The sequence below is a fragment of the Balaenoptera acutorostrata genome, chromosome 9 (assembly GCF_949987535.1).
Source record: "Balaenoptera acutorostrata chromosome 9, mBalAcu1.1, whole genome shotgun sequence".
Classification (NCBI taxonomy): domain Eukaryota; kingdom Metazoa; phylum Chordata; class Mammalia; order Artiodactyla; family Balaenopteridae; genus Balaenoptera; species Balaenoptera acutorostrata.
Window position 1 is genome coordinate 72061914 of NC_080072.1, and position 19996 is coordinate 72081909.

Below are 19996 nucleotides of genomic sequence, written 5' to 3' on the forward strand. Positions count from 1 at the left end.
GGGGGTGTAGGGGCGGGGGTGGGCTCTGCATGGCAGGAGGGAGGCTCCAAGAGCAGAGGATTAGGCCCTTGAGCCCAACAGGCTCCCTGGTGCCTAAGAGGACAGGGAAAGCACTGGCCCCATTCCCTTCCGTTCCTTTGTGCCCCTCCCCCACTGTCTCCCCCAGGGTCTCCCCCGTCACTGCTGGACCCCTAACCATGGGTGGGTCCCGCTGGGTGTAGGAACTGCTTCCCTCCCCTGGCCACCCCTCAAGGGTGCCGGTCCCATAGGTCCAGCCTTTACTTTTGCTCCCCCTTCCCGCCCTCCCACTCACTCAGGACCTGCAGGGCTGGAGGGGGCCTAGGTGGGCAGAGGATCAGGCCCGGGATCTCAACAGGTTCCTGGGGGTCCACATGGGCAGGGGAAACCTGGCCATGCTCCCTTTTGATCCCCTGCCCTCCCAATGGTTCCCCGATTTCCCCCTTCATGTGTGGGATCCCTTCCCCTCCCCCAGCCGCCCCTCAGGGGCTCCAGTCCCATCCCACCTCCACTTCTCCTCCCCCTTCACTCCCCCCAAGCCCCATGGCCTACCCGGTTACTGGGGGTTCCTCCCGTCCCCTTAGGTGTCTGTGGTCCCCCACTGGTGCCTGATAGGTGCCCTAGTTGTGAGGAGACGCGAATTCCATGTCCTCCTAGTACGCCATCTTGACTCCACCCCTGCTTTATTAACTTTTTACCAGTTGTAATATTCTTGAAATATATAATCTACTGTGCTGTATTAATCATGTTCCCAATCTACTACTTTTTCCTTCCTCTCCTGATATGACAGACTGCCAGTGAACTTGCTTAGATTTCTCTGTCTGCGTATGTTTTTAGGTATTTCATCTTATTTGAACAAGAACATAAGGCAGCTTCCCAAGATTAATTCAAAGGAGGGGATATAGATAAGAAAAAGAAAATAAGAATAGGAATATGAAACGAAGCCAGGAATAGTACTAATCCAAAACTGTATAGCCTGTCAGAATGCTAGCATTTGTCTGACAGCCTTTGGATTCTATTCTGAGGGTAAGTGTAAAACCTACCCTTATCTCAAAGTTTATCTGTCCTGGTAGCTCTTCTGTCCTCCTGATAAGGTTGAAGTCAAGAAGTATATTCACCCTATTCCCCAGTTAAGGGGGCACAGTTCTTGAGGCGCTAGCCTGTGTTCCCTCTTTGCCTGGCAAAGAAATAAAGCCACTCTTTCTTTCTCACTTAAAAAAAAAAAAAAAAAAAAGAGGTCTATTCACGTTTTGCTTGGGTTGTGGCTCTCCTCTTAAAACCTTCCTATTTTTCCCTAAACTGAAGGGGAGTTAGTAAACAAACTGGATTACTAGTATTCTTTGTCTGTATTTCTTTTCTGTCAGTCTGTCTTTCCTGATATAACAGGACAGCTAGGAATCAGACGAGTGCCTTCCCACAACCTACCTTCTCTTGGGTCTTTACGTTTCTGTTTTCTTTCTATCTGTAGAAGATATATTCTATACAAAACAGAGATGAAATCTAAGTTTTTTGGCTTAAAATTTGTTTTCAGTTTTTACAGAAAATCTTATAGCCAGAACTTGGTCCCTTTGTGATTGGTAAGAAATAAATTTTACTATATTTCCATACATTGAATCTTTATATATTCATAAATATGCAGTCATTAGTCTAGGTAGGGGGATTTTCGAGTCAGTTTGGTTTCTGTTCTCATGTACATAAAAGATCTGGTATGGAATATCTATTTAGGATATTTAGGGCTAAATTTAGGATGACTTCATGATTTTAGAAAGTCTGATTCTACAAGACTTAAACTAATGGCTGACACTATTGTCAGAGAACGTTTTTTTGGCTGCACCGAGTGGCACGTGGGATCTTAGTTCCCCGACCAGGGATTGAACCTGTGCCCCCTGCGGTGGGAGTGCAGAGTCTTAACCACTGGACCACCCAGGGAAGTCCCCTTAGAGAAGTTTTGTATAAGAACTTTTCATCCTTAAAAGTACATTGCTCCTGGGCTTCCCTGGTGGCGCAGTGGTTGAGAATCTGCCTGCCAATGCAGGGGACACGGGTTCGAGGCCTGGTCTGGGAAGATCCCACATGCCGCGGAGCACCTGGGCCCGTGAGCCACAACTACTGAGCCTGCGCGTCTGGAGCCTGTGCTCCGCAACAAGAGAGGCCGCGATAGTGAGAGGCCCACGCACCGCAATGAAGAGTGGCCCCCACTCGCCGCAACTAGAGAAAGCCCTCGCACAGAAACGAAGACCCAACACAGCTAAAAATAAATATATTAAAAAAAAAAAAAAGTACGTTGCTCCTAGATTTATAACTTTGAGACATCTGTTTGCTTTTTTACCTTTTTGATTGTTATGACACATCTACAGTAAAGTACACTAATCTTTTTAAATTTTATTTTATTTACTTTAAAAAATTTTTTTTGGCTGCGTTGGATCTTCATTGCTGCGTGAGGGCTTTCTCTAGTTGAGGCGAGCAGGAGCTACTCTTCGTTGCAGTGCACGGGCTTCTCATTGCAGTGGCTTCTCTTGTTGCAGAGCATGGGCTTGAGGCGCGCGGGCTTCAGTAGTTGTGGCACACGGGCTCAGCTGCTATTAGACATGTGGGATCTTCCCAGACCAGGGCTCAAACCTGTGTCCCCTGCATTTGTCAGGTGGATTCTTAATCACTGTGCCACCAGGGAAGCCCAAGTACACTGATCTTAAGTGTATAGCTTGATGAATTTTAACATGTTTACACCCATAACACACCCAGATTAAGATATTAAATATTTCCAGGATCCCAGAAGACTCCTTGCACTTTCTCAGTCAATATCTCTACCCCAAGAGGTGACCACTGTTCTGGCCTGTTAGAACCTTAGATTAGCTGCCTGTCTTTGAAATACATATGAGTCATATAACACATACTTCCATGTCTTACTTCTTTTGCTCAACATTTTGTCTGTAAGCATTAATGAAGGTGTTGCATGTAATTGCTTACTTTCTAGCAGTTTAAATATTTACATTTCAATACTTGGAATCCTCTCCCTAAAAGAAACATAGTCCTCACCTGAGTGCAGTGTTTATCTTCAGTGGTTTCTAATCACTACAGTTTACAGTGTTATTTATGCAAGTATTTATGTATCTTAATATATATATCTTGTGATTGTGTCCAGTGTCTGACTGTATTCATTAATAAGACCATTTCCCCCTCCTTTTGTTTGTTTGTTTCGCTGCACTGCGCAGCATGTGGGGAGCACCCCCTGCTGAGTCTTAACTGCTGGACCGCCAAGGAAGTCCCTTATGCCCCTCCTTTTAAGTTACACAAGTTTAGGGACTTCCCTGGCAGTCCAGCAGTTAAGACTCCGTGCTTCCACTGCAGGGGGCACGGGTCCCGTCCCTGGTCGGGGAACTAAGATGCCACATGCCATGTGGCACATCCAAAAAATAAAAATAAAAAGTAATACATTACACAAGTTTAGGTTGGAAGTTTGACACACAAAACAGTTCAGGGAAGACTTGATATGTGATGGCAAATTTCTACCTAATGTTTAACCCTTTTCCTTGTCTTTATTAGTTCTGCAGAAGGGGCTAACGGATAACTTTGCTGATGTCCAGGTCTCTGTAGTTGATTGCCCTAATTTGACCAAGGAGCCGTTTACCTTTCCCGTAAAAGGTAAGCAATATCTCCAAAGGATATTGCCCCAACTTTTAAATTGTGCTTAATTTCTGTGTTTTCTAATATTGGTCAAATTTCATTTTATAGCCTTGTAGAAAAATACAGTGTTTTATGTACTTTTGTAACTTTCACAGGTTATATAATAGATATTCAATAGGCTAGAATCCTGAATATCACATGAGAGTTTTGTTTTTAATCATTCAAATCACTGTTATGGAAACTTACTGTAATTTTTATTTATTTATCTATTTATTTATTCATTCATTCATTCATTCATTCATTCAAGACCAGAAGGGATCTTAAAAGCCTTGTATTTATTTGAATCATCTATTAAATACTAATATCCCATCAACAAATTTGTCAAGTGATTATCCAGCCAGTGTTTAAAGTGAGAAGGGAAATTAATATTGATGCTGAAACTCAGCCTCTGTGCAGCAGTGCTGAATGAATCTCAGAGACAAGAGTTTTGGGTGAAGTAGAAAAGAATACTTTTATTGCTTTGCCAGGCAAAGGGGGCCACAGAGGCCTAACGCCCTCAAAACTGTGTGTCCCAAACTCAGTGGGGGGGGTTGTGGGGAGTCTTACAGTCAAGGGGTGGGGCTTCTCATAAGGATCAGGGTGCTTGCAAGGCCTGCATTCCTTCAATCTAAGGATCATCTCAGGTGGTCCCGTGATCTATGGTTCTCTAGGTTATTGAACTGTAACCTTCTCTCTGGAATGAAGAATGTTTCATCAAGGAGTTAACATCTTCCATGTGTCCATGTGGTGGGGGTTTTAGTTCTGCGGAAGAGCTCAAAGATATAGTTATGTATATCCCATGAGGAGGAACCAGGACCCTGCCCCAAGGCTGCACTATTGTTTCTTGACCGCTCCTCCCTTGTCTCTTCATCCCCTCCCTTCCCTGATTAGCAACTGTTTGAACCTGCCCTTTGGAACTCAGGGAAGGTCACAGAAGCTGAATGAAGCCTATTTCCTACCAACAAAAAAACAGGGGACACGAAAAGACTTTTGTGCCCAGGAGCCCCACAGGGTCCTGCTCGGTTTCTTTTTTTTTTTTTTTTTTGAGTTTTATTTATTTTTTTATACATCAGGTTCTTACTAGTTATCCATTTTATACATATTAGCGTATATATGTCAATCCCAATCTCCCAATTCATCACACCACCACCACAACCCCCCCACCACCACCACTTTCCCCCCTTGGTATCCATACATTTGTGCTCCACATCTGTGTCTTTATTTCTGCCCTGCAAACCGGTTCATTTGTACCATTCAGTTTCAATATTAAGTGAATAATTTGTCGGACAGTATGATGGATATCTATATTTGATGTCTTAAATTTTTATAATAACACTGCAAGGTAAGTACTAGCCCCAGTTTATAGATGAGAAAACTGAAGCTCAAGAGAGGCTAAGTAATCTCAGTGTGAATCATAATCAGGATTCAAATCCAGATCTGTCTGCTTCCAAAGTCCAACATTCTCTCATTATACCCTACTGTGATGAGGAATTTGGAGAGAAACAGTCACACTTACTCACTCTTTTATTAGGTAATTGACATCTTTGTTAAAAAGCAGTTTTACGTAGAAATCCTGGACTCTAGTTCTTTCTCTGCCACTTAAGGTTTCATTACCCTGGGTAAGCCAATTAATGTATCTGGGCTTCAGATACATTAAAATGGGGGAGGGGGGTAGTGGGATTTGGGTTAAATGTTCTTTTTGGGTCTTTCTAGTTCAGTCTTTGATTTTAAGGAGACCTATAAATTCTAGAAGTTTTATGTACCAGATGGCAATTTCTCTTCACACCTTGAAAGCATTTTACCATATGTTTTTTTTTGTTTTATGTTTTGATTTTTTGGCCCCGAGGCACGTGGGCTCTTAGCTCCCCCACCAGGGATTGAACCTGCACCCCCTGCATTGGAAGGTGAAGTCTTAACCACTAGACTACCAGGGAAGTCCCTATCATAATACTTTTTTATAGCTCTGTTTCTTCCAATTATAAGGGTAATATATTTTACCCCAAAATAAATAATTGATTAAATAATTAAAATAAAAACCAGAAAACACAGAAGAGTACAAGGAAAAATAGTTAATCTTAATTTTGTCACCCAACGGGTTGGTTTGAAGAAGAGTTTTCTAGGTTCTTGTCAATAATTTGTGAGTCTTTAAATTACATACTAAGGAAGCCAGATATGTATGCATATGTTACATATATGATCTTTCATAAACATATTTAGGTACTTTCTACATGAACTGGTCTTGTCACTAGTGATCTTGGCGTGTTTACTAGTATTATTTCGTCTTTTTACCCGAAAACCAGGTTCACCTCTTGGTGGGTGTCGGGCCAATAGACACAACCAAAGCACTAGAGAAGGAAGGATTTATCAGTCACTTGCAGCAAGTAAGGAGAACACTGGGGGATCTTTCCCAAAGCAGTGTCTGCCCAACAGCAAAACTGGGACGTTTTAAGCTAAGAGTACATGCATATTCATGACGGGGCTTGAGCAGAGGAGAATTCAGCATAGAATTGGGGCAAAGGTCTACAGAGTCCAAGCTTTAGTTGACTGAAGTCTGGAGGGTCAATATCATCATTCCATCCTCCACCTGGGTGGGGGCCTTAGTTCCTGCAGAACTCCAAGATTTATTATTATCTATATCCCTTGAGGAGGAACTAGGACTCTGCTTTATCACTGCACTATTGTTTGACGGCCTTTTTTCTGTTCCTGCATTCCTTTGTTCCCTTAAGATCATTAATTGCTGAGACCTGTTCAAGGGCAAGCATTGTGGCCAGGCTTACATCACAAAATGGCTTAGGCCAAAATGAGTTCTCTTATGTCAAGAAAACCATTCCTGGTTCTCTTTCTCCAGGGACTCCTACCCTATCTGCTTACAGTCTGTCTACACATTTCATACTGGTTGGCCACTGCTGCCTGATATTATTTCTCCTCTTGGTTCTCCTTCCTCCTTGGTTCTTTGCCTCTTCTTCCTTGGTGCCTTTCCTTCCTCCATGATGTTCTTTCCTCCTCATTTTTACTGGCTCCTTTCTCTTTCTGGCAGGCTTTTAAATTTTGATCTTTCCAGAATTCTTTCCTCATCCTCTTATTCTGTCCAATCTCTCTGGCTTTTCCATCTACTCCCGTGGTTTTAATTCTACTTGGATACAACAACTTTGAAATCTGTATATCTCACCTAGCTTTCTCTTTTTCTTAGCTATAGGTCAATAATTCCAGTTCATTCCTTCACCATAGTTGCCTGTTCTCCTTTCTTTGTTCTTTTTCTTAATTTCCTCATCTGTTTTTAGCTCATTACTTGTCTTTTCCCTAGACTACTAAAATAGTCCTTCTAATGGCTTCTGTAAACTTTAATGTTACTATCATTTATGAGTCTTATAAGTGAGTAATTTCTGCCGATCCCATGGAAAACATTTCCAAAATCCCTAATTATAGATGGAACCTCACAGAATTCTGTACATGTGTCCTCTGCATAGCTGAATTGAGCAATTATATCTACATTTATTATGGAATGATGTTAGTATGAAATTTATAAGACTACTTTTTCTCAGATAAAAGGTAATGATTTTCCACTCTACATTAACAAAAAAAAAAAAAAAAAAATGTGCCTTTTCCCAAACAGTGTCTAGCTGTACCTGTGACGTTTAATTAAAAATGTAAGTAGAAAGTTCCCAGCATCTGAAGCTACCTAAAATTACTTGTCATTTTTATAAACAACCTTGGAACAAACAACTCTAACAAGAGGACTTCTCAATATGGATTTTTAAAAGAAGTAATATTTTACCAAAATATTTTAAATTAAAATATAATCTTAGCTAAAACCCTCCCTCCCCCAAAAGAAAGATTTTTAAAGGAATAAGTCATTATAGACCAATTCTAGAAACCTCATCCAATCCAAACATTGGCTGCAGTGCTAGCCCTTGCCCTATCATCAACTTTCTTTTTTTTATATTATTAATTTTTACTGGAGTATAGTTGCTTTACAGTGTTGTGTATCGTCAACTTTTGATTGCCTTTATGCTACTAACTATATCAAGTCATGCTTGGTTATGACAGTATTAGAAACACAGGAAGTTAGAACAGGACAGGGATCCTAGCTACTTACATTTTCCAACCCCTGCTATTTGTAAAACTATGAACTGAAAAGTTATATACTCTTAATAAATTAGTGTCTTCTGGCATTTTATACTTAAATTTAGATGTTTGCCTATTTTTAAGATGGCTTTTTAAATTTTTTTTTTAGGTATCTGTGGGAAAACTAGAATTACAGAAGTAGGAGGTGTGCCTTACTTATTGCCTCTTGTAAATAAAAAAAAAGTAAGTTTCTTTTACTTTTCACATTCACATGAAGATTATGAAAATTGGGTTGATTCCTGTTTTTATTATTAGAAGGTCCATTGACCAATGTGACAAGGAAATGTTAATGGATGCAGTAATAAAAAGTATTACCTGGGAATTTATATAAGTAAGATTTAAATAATATGCGTTTCCTCTTGTATAGGTTTATGATCTAAATAAAATCGCAAAAGAAATCCAGCTTCCTGGAGCTTTTGTTCTTGGAGCAGGAGCAGGCCCATTTCAGACTCTTGGATTCAATTCTGAGGTCAGCATATACATAATTATTTTATTTTAAAACTTAGTTTGCCTTTTTCCTTTTACTGCCCTATCAGAAATCTTGTCTTCTGAATGAATTGTAAGTGGTTGATGTCATACCTCTCTACAGATTTGTTGCTGTTTGATACAGATTTGGAGTCTAGCACATGCTCCAATCAGTCCAACTGAAATGGAGCACTCATGTCTAATTTAGATTTTCTTATGGCATTCACTCAGTATTAGAGGAGTCCATCGAAGGTCCTACTGTGATTTGCTGAGGACTCTGGACTGTGAAAGATTTTAATCCTTACACATCAGAGGATTCCTAAGTTCTCTATGATCTTTGCTGGTATAAGGGCAGCTTTCAGTCAGAAGATGAATGAAATATTTAATGATCTAATCAACTCCCTCTTTCAGACCAAACTGCGGGGACCTACCCCAGCAGTATGATTGTTATTTACAAAAGGTAATATCTATCACTATGTATGTTAACACATTTTCAACATAAAAACATCACTGTTTCTTCACATCTCACGAACAGAAGAATGAATAACCTGCTCAGTCTGCCCATTCTCTCACAGCCTCTTACAGGTGTGACTGTTAGTCAATAATCATACAAGTCCTTTTACAGAAACATTAATATAATTTGCCTAGTGTTCAAGACAGAAAAAGTTTAAAATTTAAGTGAGAAATTTTAGGGACTTCTCTGGTGGTCCAGTGGTTAGGAAGCGGCGCGGCACTTTCACTGCCAAGGGCCTGGGTTCAATCCCTGGTCAGGGAACTAAGATCCTGCAAGCGACTCAGCATAAATAAATAAATAAATAAATAAATAAATAAATAAATAAATATAATAAAATGAGAAATTTTGATGCAAATGTCACAATCTTATAGAAACACTATAATACTGTAAACATTTTCTAAAATGTTTTTTCAGTTTTTTGATATTTGTAAATCTTTAACATTTTGAATCTAACATTAAATATTTTATTTTTCATGTTTTATTATTAGATCTCGAAATAAAATGTCTTAAAGTCTAGGACAAAATATTTTGTTACATTATTCAAGATCTTCTCTTTGCATAGAGATACTAGGATTGACTAATTACCTTATTTACTTTTCTTTTCAGTTTATGCCAGTTGTTCAAACAGAAAGTGAACATAAACCTCCTGTGAATGGAAGTTACTTTGCTCATGTTAACTCTGCAGATGGAGGGTGCCTACTTGAGAAATACAGTGAGAAATATCATGATTTTGGGTTTGCATTACTGGCTAATCTTTTTGCCAGTGAAGGCCAACCTGGAAAGGTGATTTTGTTCTAAAAATGCAGTATTCTCCAAGAGTTCTCAGACAGCTAAAAATTTGAATGCTTATTGCTACTACTGTAGTTTTCTTAAGAAAATCCAAAGCTACCTAAGTCCCAAACCTCTTTAAATAACCCAGTTATGAAAGATTCAGAAAGTACTACAGGCAGAGTGAAAGTCTCATTTAAAACTAAGGTTAAGAATAATACTTTGGGCTTCCCTGGTGGCGCAGTGGTTAAGAACCCGCCTGCCAATGCAGGGGACACGGGTTCAAGCCCTGGTCTGGGAAGATCCCACATGCCACGGAACAACTAAGCCCATGTGCCACAACTACTGAAGCCAGCGCGCCTAGAGCCCATGCTCCGCAACAAGGAAGCCAGCGCAATGAGAAGGCCTAGCACCGCAACGAAGAGTAGCCCCCACTCTCCTCAACTAGAGGAAGCCTGCACGCAGCAACAAAGACACAACACAAACAAAAATTAAAAAAAGAAAAAAAAAAGAATAATACTTAGTAAGCGATAGCCTTTTTTCCAAGGAACTAAAAGTAATAGGATGTTCCTGTGGGGAGTGAGTTAGTCAAATAGATGAACCATGCAGCTGAAGTAGATAATGTCTACCTATAGTTAGTATATACGTAACTTACTCATTTTTGACTGATCAAACATTGATTGAGATAGACAGAAATGATGGGAGCAAAAAATTATAGAAGAGGTGAGGAGAATTAATGCCTCACTTCATATTTACTTCCTGTTAGTACAAAAAAAAGATGATTTCATGTTCCAAAATTGTAATGATGGTCGCACAACTCTATACATATACTGAAACCCATTGAATTTTATACTTTAAATAGGTGGATTGTATGGTATGTGAATTATATCCCCAATAAAGCTGATATTTTTTTTTAAAGATGATTTCAGTTTTAGCTGTTGTGAGAACTCCCAGATCTTGTAGAGATAACTACTTTAGCCACTTTGGGAAATGAGATAGTGAAGCAAAAATACCTAATAAAGTGGAGGTAACAGAAGTCCAGATTTTTAAAGGAAATGAGAAAACATAATCATTTCTCCTCCCTCCAGTTATCTGACGTTAATCCCTTTAAACCAAAGAATTCTCAGTCTTTTACCACCTTGACATATAATAAGAATCTCTAGAGTTCAGTGTAGAATTTGGCTATAAATTTATAATATTTAGCTATAACTCTTTCTCAGTCCAAGAAAGCACGAATATGACATTATTAGAGTAAATGATACATAATTCATATATATATATTATAATACTATATATATTATTAAGACTTAGAGGATTGAGACACTTCTGCTCAAATCTGGGTGCTCGAAGCAAACAAGTGAATATTTGCTTGATGGCATTGAATTATACAATGTTTCACTTGGGTAGTTATTTACATAATATTTTGCAGCTTAGAACAATGGTATGTTTATTTATGTCCTCTCTAGGTCATTGAGGTGAAAGCCAAAAGAAGAACTGGAAAACTTAACTTTGTGACTTGTATGAGACAAACTCTTGAAAAACATTATGGAGATAAGCCTGTAGGAATGGGAGGTACTTTCGTGATTCAGAAGGGAAAAGTGAAGACTCATGTTATGGTAAAGGCCTGTGTGTGTGTGTGCACGTGCTTAAGATCGTAGGATTCTTTTAATATACATTGAGAATTTAACCTTTTTTAAACAGATTTATTTATTTATTTATTTATTTATTTTTGGTTGCATTGGGTCTTAGCTGTGGCACGCGGGATCTTCATTGCATCATGTAGGATCTTTAGTTGTGGCATGCTGGCTTCTTAGTGGACTTCTTAGTTGTGGCATGCGAACTCTTAGTTGCAACATGCATGCAGGATCTAGTTCCCTGACCAGGGATTGAACTTGGGCCTCCTGCATTGGGAACATGGAGTCTTACCCACTGGACCACCAGGGAAGACCTGACAATTTAACTTTTAAAGACACCCTGAACAAATCCTTTTACTGTGATCATATTACTTTCAAATTTAAATGACAAACAATACTGTAAAGCAACTTGTATGATAATGTCCAGCTGGAGTCCTTTTTTCATATTAATATATTAGAACTTTCTTCTCAATTTGTTTGTATTAAAGATCGAGATATATGTGAGTATAAGCCTTAGAAACTGATTATTTTCATTGCTAGAATCCCTATATAGACTTTGCTATTAAGATGGTTGTGGTTTTAGGGAAAGAACTCATGAAAATTATAATCTTATGGGCTAACTATAATAAGTTTATAAGACATTAATGACGGAATACTATATGAAGACAGACCAGGTCATCTAGGACTTTTAAAATAATTTTTGGTAGGTGAATGAATGAATGAATAAATGAATGAAGTGTAAAAGTGTTATAACTTAATGTCCTTTTTGTTTTAACAAAGAAGCCATTAGAAAATGTATTGTTTTGATGTTTTTTATCCTGATAATTTTAAATGGTAAGCCAGCTGGTTCTGCATAGAAAGACACAACATTTGTGAAACTACTTACTTTTCCAATTTACAACAAAATTATAGATAAATCTATTTGTAAATACCAAAGGATTATAGGATTTCTTAAAATTCAAGTAAACAATACTTATTAACTATAGTTATCATGATGTGCATTAGATCTCTAGAACTTATTCATCTTATAACTGAAAGTTTGTACCCTTTGATCAACATTTCCCCATTTCCCCCACCCCCTCATCCTCCGGCAACCACCATTATACTGTGTCTCTAAATTGGACTTCTTTAGATTCCACATATAAGTGATATCATGCAATATTTGACTGTGACTGGCTTATTTCACTTAGTGTTGTATAATGTCCTCCAAGTTCATCTGTATTGTTACAAATGGCAGGATTTCCTGCTTTTTTTAAGCCTGAATAATATTTCATATACATATCACAACTAAAAAGATAGACAGATAACAATTTCTTTATCCATTCATCTGTTGATGGACACTTAGGTTGTTTCCCAATCTTAGCTAACGTGAATAATGCCACAGTGAACATAGGAGTGCAGATATCTCTTCAAGGTAGTGATTTCATTTCCTTTGGATATATACCCAGAAGTAGAATTGCTGGATCATATGGTGGTTTTATTTTTAATTTTTTGAGGAACCTCCGTAATGGTCATGCTGGTTTACATTCCCATTAGCGGTGTTCTCTTTTCTCCACATCCTCACCAACACTTTTCATCTCTTGTCTTTTTGAGAACAGCCATCTGCACTAGAGTGAGTGATATCTCATGGCTTTGATTTGCATTTACCTGATGAATAGTGATGTTGAGTGCTTTTTCATATACCTGTTGGCCATTTGTATGTCTTCTTTGGAAAAATGTCTAATTCAGTCCTTTGATCATTGTTTAATTGGGCTTTTTTTTTTTGCTACTGAATTCCTTATATATTTTGGATATTAACCCCTTATCAGATATATGGTTTGCAAATATTTTCTCTCATTCCATAGGCTCCCTTTTTCATTTTGTTGACTGTTTCCTTTGCTGTGCAGAAGCTTTTTAGTTTGAAGTAGTCCCACCTGTTTATTTTTCCTTTTATTACCTGTACTTTTGATGTCATATCCCAAAAGTCAAATCCAATGTCATGAAACTTCCCTCCTATGTTTTCTTCTAAGAGTCTTTGCAGTTTTAGCTCTTATATTTAGGTGTTTGATCCATTTTTAGTTAATTTTTGTATATGATATAAAGTAAGGGTCTAACTTTGTTTTTTTACATGTGGATATCCAGTTTTCCCAACACTGTTTGTTAAAAAGACAGCCCTTTCTCCATTGAATGGTCATGGCATCCTTGTCAGAAACCATTTGACCATACATGCAAGGGTTTACTTCTGGGATCTCTATTCTATTCCATTGATCTGTATGCCTGTTGTTACGCTAGTATCACACTATTTTGATTATTATAGCTTTGTAGCAAGCCTGATATCAATAAGTGTGAGACCTCCAACTTTCTTCTTCTTTTTCAAGATTGTTTTGGCTGTTTGGGGTCCCTTGAGATTCCATATGAATTTTAGGGTGGATTTTTCTATTTCTGCAAAAACGTCATTGGGATTTTTTTTTTAAGAAACTATAGATGAGTGATTTTTTTTTTATAAGCAGATATTCATTTTTTTAATTTTTATTTATTTTTGGCTGTGTTGGGTCTTCGTTTCTGTGCGAGGGCTTTCTCCAGTTGTGGCAAGTGGGGGCCACTCTTCATCGCGGTGCACGGGCCTCTCACTATCGCGGCCTCTCTTGTTGTGGAGCACAGGTTCCAGACATGCAGACTCAGTAGTTGTGGCTCACGGGACTAGTTGCTCCGCGGCATGTGGGATCTTCCCAGACCAGGGCTCGAACCCGTGTCCCCTGCATCGGCAGGCAGATTCTCAACCACTGCGCCACCAGGGAAGCCCCCGTCATTGAGATTTTGACAGGGAATGCAGTGAATCTTTAGATTGCTTTTGATAGTATTGACATGTTAACAATATTAAGTTGTCCAATCCATGAAAACAAGATGTCTTTCCACTTACTGGAGTCTTTTAAAATTCGTTTCAGCAATGCTTTGTACTTTTCAGTGTACAAGTCTTTTGCCTCCTTAAGTTTATTCCTAAGTATTTTATTCTCTTTGATGCTTCTGCCCCACTTTCAATGCCTTCCTTTTTTTTCATCTACCAGTATCAATAATGACATTTAAGACTGGGATGAGGATATGCTCATAGGAAAACTGAGAGACTCCTTTATTTATTCATTCATATCTTTTAGTGTGTACACATTGATTGGTGGTCCTTTTGAAAACTAGAGTATATAACTTCTCTTGGTGCCAAAAATAGCAATAGAATGTATAAGAAGGCTTAACGGTTTTAACAATGAAATCATATATAAATTTTTAGCTCAGTAATATTCAGTATGTTTACTTGTTTAATGTCCTTTTATTGTAGCCGGCAGAATTTTCTTCCTGCCCATTGAACTCTGATGAAGACGTGAATAAATGGTTACGTTTTTATGAGATGAAGGCTCCTTTGGTTTGTCTGCCAGTTTTTATCTCCAGAGACCCAGTAAGTCTATGTCTGTCTTTTACATTACAATAATGCTGATTTTTAGAATATTCTTTTAGAATTAGGCACTTTTTGTGTTCTTATTTAAGAACTAAGATAGTCTGTAGAATTGTCTTGAAAGGTAAGGGAGCAAGTATCTGACCACCTATGATTTAGGCAGAGCAGATTTTACCTTTGGAGAATTGAAGGCACAGGCATTTTAAATAACACCCAAAGTCACATTATTAAATAGTAGAATCAGGACAGGATTCAGGTCTCCTATCATCTTATTTGCTGTTCTATATACTGTTCATTATATTCTAATATTCTACCCTAGAAAAATAATATAGACTAATTCAAAGCAAATATCTACCAAAATACTATTTATATCTTTTGATCCAGTGACTACATGTCTAGGAATTTATCATTAAATATATGCTTATGTGCATAAAATGACTAGTTAAAAGGGTTATTCATGACAGCAGTGCTGTAATAGCAGAAGAACTGGAAATAATCTAATGTCAGTTGGAAAGTGGTATGCGCATACAATAGAATACCATATAGATATAAAAGAATTAGGAAGCTCTTTTATGTTCTGATATACAAAGATCTGAAAGCTATATTGTTAAATGAAGAAGAGCAACATACAGCACAGTAGGTGCAAAGTACTACCATACAAGTAATAAATTTTTAAAGAATCCTTTTGGAAGGATATAGAAGAAACTGCTTACTTTGGTTGCCTTCTAGGAAAGGAAGTGAGTGGTGAGAGCAGGAGATGGAAAGATACATTTTACTGAATATATGCTTTTGCACCCTCTGAATTTTGAATCATGTGACTGTATTACCTACCAAAAAATAAAAATAAAAATTATTGTAACATAAATTAAAAAGGTCTCCCAGGGCTTCTCTGGTGGCGCAGTGGTTAAGAATCCGCCTGCCAATGCAGGGGACACGGGTTTGAGCCCTGGTCCGGGAAGATCCCACATGCCACGGAGCAACTAAGCCCGTGCGCCACAACTACTGAGCCTGCGCTCTAGAGCCCGCGAGCCACAACTACTGAAGCCCACGTGCCACAACTACTGAAGCCCGCGCACCTAGAGCCCATGCTCCACAGCAAGAGAAGCCACCGCAATGAGAAGCCCGCACACCACAATGAAGAGTAGACCCCGCTTGCCGCAACTAGAGAAAGCCTGCACGCAGCAACAGAGACCCAACTCAACCAATAAATTAAAAAAAAAAAAAAAAAAAGTCTCCCATACCCTTAAACAAGTTCTATGCAAAATAATTGGAATACTAACAGATAGCTTCTCTGTTGTCCTAGGGGTTTGATTTGCGGTTGGAGCACACTCATTGTTTTAGTCATCATGGAGAAGGTGGACACTACCATTATGACACCACCCCAGATATAGTGGAGTATCTTGGATACTTCCTACCTGCAGAGTTTCTCTATCGCATTGATCAACCAACAGAGACCCATTCATTTGGGCGAGATTAAATCAACTGATAACTCATTTGACTGATTAACTCATTAATTGATACTAATATAAAGCCTAATAGAAATGATCTCACTACTTAATAAGCCCTATTTTTTTCGGCCTTTGAAATGAAAGGTATGTCAACACTGTGCTCTGTATTACTTCACAGATCTATCTGAAAGGGATTATTGGGAACAAAGGCACATGATGGAAATGTTCTTCAGTCTTATGTTTATAATTAAATATAAACAGGATTAAGAATCAAGTGATGATTCCTACTAGCTAATGGCAATAATTTACATGTGTATATTCAGTTTTTCAAGTTAGTTTTACAACTGCTAAGTGGATGTTTCTGGGTATTAGAAAAATCAGTGCTGGAAATGTTGACAGTTGTTAAATCTTTCTACTGAATTTTTAAAATCCATTTTAGAAGTCAAAGTACACTTTTTTCATGGAATAAGGTGGTCAGAGGGAGCAACTTTACTCCTTTTGGTGATGTTGAACCATACTCCGAAGTTTGCAATTTGCCTTTAACAAATATTAGCAACCGGACGGTTAGCCATGATTCCTCCTTTGTTTGGACTGTCAATTGGAAGCAGTTTGTGCCTTGTTGGTTATTTGCAAGAAGAGAAGTGAAAAGAAACAGCATCAAAATACAACCTCGAAGTGAGTATACTTTAATTTATAAATGAGGCTATTGCTAAATATGACTACTATCCTTCATGCAATATAAAATTATACCTTTACCAACTGTAATGATTGAAATTTTCCTCAGTGTTTTTCTATAATGATCATGAGCCAAAAACAACTCTCTAATCTTGTAATGCCAACACTGATTTAGGAGCTTTTTAGTACTAAGCATATAATAAATTGTCAAGAAATATTTTTTGTCTTTGGATGTTAACTATAACATGTCCTGTGAGTATAAATTCCTAAATATTATTTTTTAATAAACACTAGTTTGTACCAAAAGAAATGAATAAAAATTTTACATTCATAATATGATATTGTGTTTCTTTTTAATATCCTACATCCAGACAAAAATAATATTAGTATTCATTCATTTAACAAATACATACTGAATGAACACCTACCCTGCCCTCTGGAATGTAAGCTCCATGGCAAGGGCTTTGATCACCACTATAGCACTATTGCCTTTAAGAGAACCTGGCCAAAGTGGGCACTCAAATATGTGTTGAATGAATGATTATGACAGATACTTCACTAGATGCTGGGATCTATCGTTCAGTCATTTATATAGTAGGGGAAGGCAAATACATATTATGTCAGGTGGTACTAGTGCTATGAAGAAAAATAAAGCAGAAGATGGACTGTGAAGGAGGATGTTATTTTGTTGTGGGCATCCACACTGAGAAAAGGTGGACTCCCCACCCAAAATTCAGCTCAGATGTTGAGACTGATGAAGTCACACACATACCAAGGGTATATGAAAGACTTTATTATTCCCATAATGAGGCTTTCTGTGGAAAGCAGGGCAGCTCCCAAGCAAGTCCAAAAATGGCCTGAGAGAATAGAGAGAGGAGACGGGCTTGGGGGTTTTATGGTGGTTAGGGGGTAGGGCCAGGGTGATGGTTCTGCATGCAGTTTGAATTTCCCACAGGTGGCAAAGCAAGAAACAGCCAGGCTTTATTGCACAAACGTGGGGCAGAAGGGGAGGAAGGAGTGGGGTAAGGCTTAACAGCTGTCAGCAGTCAAACATCAAACGTGGAATCAGACTCTATATGACACATTTTATAGAGAGAGATCGGAGAAAGCCTCTGATAAAGAGACATTTGAACAAAGGCCTGAAAAAACTGAGCGAGTGAGCCATGAAGTTATTTGGAGAAACATCCTTTCCAGCAGATTTAAAGGCTCAGAGGCAGAAGAGGACTTGGTATTTTCAAAATATGGCAAAGAAGCCACTGTAAACAAAATAGGATCACCTGAACTCCATGAAGCTAACATCTAGCGCATATTGCGAGAAGCAATTTTTAAAATGCTAGCTAGCTAGCTAGCTAGATATTTGCAAAATTATGTTAATACCATATTCACTTTAGGAATGTGACAAGGATGCCCAATATCATTAACTATTGGAGTTTCAACCAGGAAAAAAAGACAAAGACAGAATAGGTATAACAACTGAAAAGGAAGGAAAAAATAATTTTTTCAGCAGAAAACATGATTGACTTCTTGGAAAACCCAAGAGACTCTATAGTTAAATTATCAGACTGAGTTCAAAGAGGTTCCTAAATATAAATATTACTCAGCCATAAAAAAACAATGAAATACTGCCATTTACAGCAACATGGATAGACCTAGAGAATATCATACTAAGTGAAGTTAGACAAAAACAAATGTATGATTTCACTTAAATGTGGAATCTAAAAAGTAATACAAATGAATCTATATACAAAACAGAAAGAGGCTCACAGACACAGAAAACAAACTTACGGTTACCAAAGGGGAAGCGGGTGGGGGAGAGATAAATTAGGAGTGTGGAATTAACAGGTACACACTACTATACATAAAATAGATAAGAAACAAGGATTTACTGTATAACACAGGGAACTATATTCAATATCTTGTAATAATCTATAATGGAAAATAATCTGAGAAAAAATATATATGTAACTGAATCACTTTGCTGTACACCTGAAACTAACACAATATTGTAACTATACATCAACAAGGGAAAAAAAAGTTGCTAAATGTAAAATCAGTATACAATAATGAGTTGTATTTCTGCATACCAACAAAAAATAGGTTAAAAATGTAAATCTGGCAGGAATTCCCTGGCGGTCCAGTGGTTAGGACTCCGTGCTCTCAGGGCCAAGGACCTGGATTAGATCCCTAACTGGGGAACTACGATCCTGCAAGCCTCGGTGGCATGGCCAAAACCAAAAAAAAAGGAAATTTGAAAAGGATACCAATTACAGTGTTACCAAAAGTACACAGCAGTATTTTTATTTAACAAAAGTTATATATAACCTTTATGGAGAAAATTATAAAACTGTTGAAAACTCAAAGAAATCAAAATAAACAGTTACATCCAGGAAGATGCAATCTCATAGAAGTATCAATTCTCAAATCTGTAAATTCAATTCAACGTCAGTCTAATCCCAGTAGGGCTTTTATAGAACCTCACCAGTTCATTTTAAAATATATGGGATAGGGGGACTTCCTTGGTGGTCCAGTGGTTAAGACTCCACACTCCCAATGCAGGGGGCCCAGGTTTGATCCCTGGTCAGGGAACTAGATCCCGTGTGCTGCAACTAAGACCCGGCGCAGCCAAATAAATAAATAAATAAATATTTAAAAAACTAAAAGCAGACTCTCATTTGCTTTTGGTTTTAAAAGCCCAGCTTCCTTTTAGGTTCTCTGTGATGCCTCCGTGTGGCTTTTTCTACCATTCATTCCAGGACAATTTACTGAACACCATCAATGTGCCAAGCACTGTACCAGGTCTACCCCAGTCAGCTGGGGACACTGACTGACATACGAACAAATAATTAAAATAAAAAAGGATAAGTCCTATCAGTATTACCCTGTAAGGTACTGTACATTAGAGGACACTTCATATCACAAACACAAAAATCAATTTACTAAAGAACACAGAGAGACTGATTAGCTCCTTGTAATCAGAGATGGAGCTGGGTTGGGGCTCGGTTGCATTTTAAATAAAACTCAGGCCACCTCTGCCTAGAGTCTGTTACTCTGTGTTACTTCTGGGATTTTAATTCAGAGCCTGGCAGATCTCTGCCTCCTCAATCCTGAAAGATGGTGTGGGGTTCAGTTCTTCCCTTTCGTAGATTTGAGCTCCATGAACCCTCAAAATCTGACAAATATTTTTTATAGAACACTTCCCTCTAAGCAGGACTTAGGTATGTATATACCTTATGTGTATCTTAGTCTGCAGACAACGTCACTGTTT

The 19996-nt window shown here is 38.2% G+C and overlaps 1 protein-coding gene across 4 annotated transcripts in view; it reads left to right on the plus strand.

The window, feature by feature from the left end:
- C9H11orf54 (chromosome 9 C11orf54 homolog) overlaps window positions 1-17065 on the plus strand; it is a 29789-nt gene extending 12724 nt beyond the window's left edge. For 2 of the 4 annotated variants that reach the window (XM_007189803.2, XM_057552358.1), the window contains 7 exons: window positions 3562-3660; window positions 7916-7989; window positions 8174-8275; window positions 9392-9568; window positions 11020-11169; window positions 14495-14611; window positions 15912-17065. In XM_007189803.2, the coding sequence (XP_007189865.2) occupies window positions 3562-3660; window positions 7916-7989; window positions 8174-8275; window positions 9392-9568; window positions 11020-11169; window positions 14495-14611; window positions 15912-16085 (893 nt within the window). In that variant the 3' untranslated portion in view covers window positions 16086-17065. The remainder of the gene's footprint in view (window positions 1-3561; window positions 3661-7915; window positions 7990-8173; window positions 8276-9391; window positions 9569-11019; window positions 11170-14494; window positions 14612-15911) is intronic. The other 2 variants (XM_057552359.1, XM_007189804.2) reach the window with 2 other exon arrangements.
- Window positions 17066-19996: the final 2931 nt, after the last annotated feature.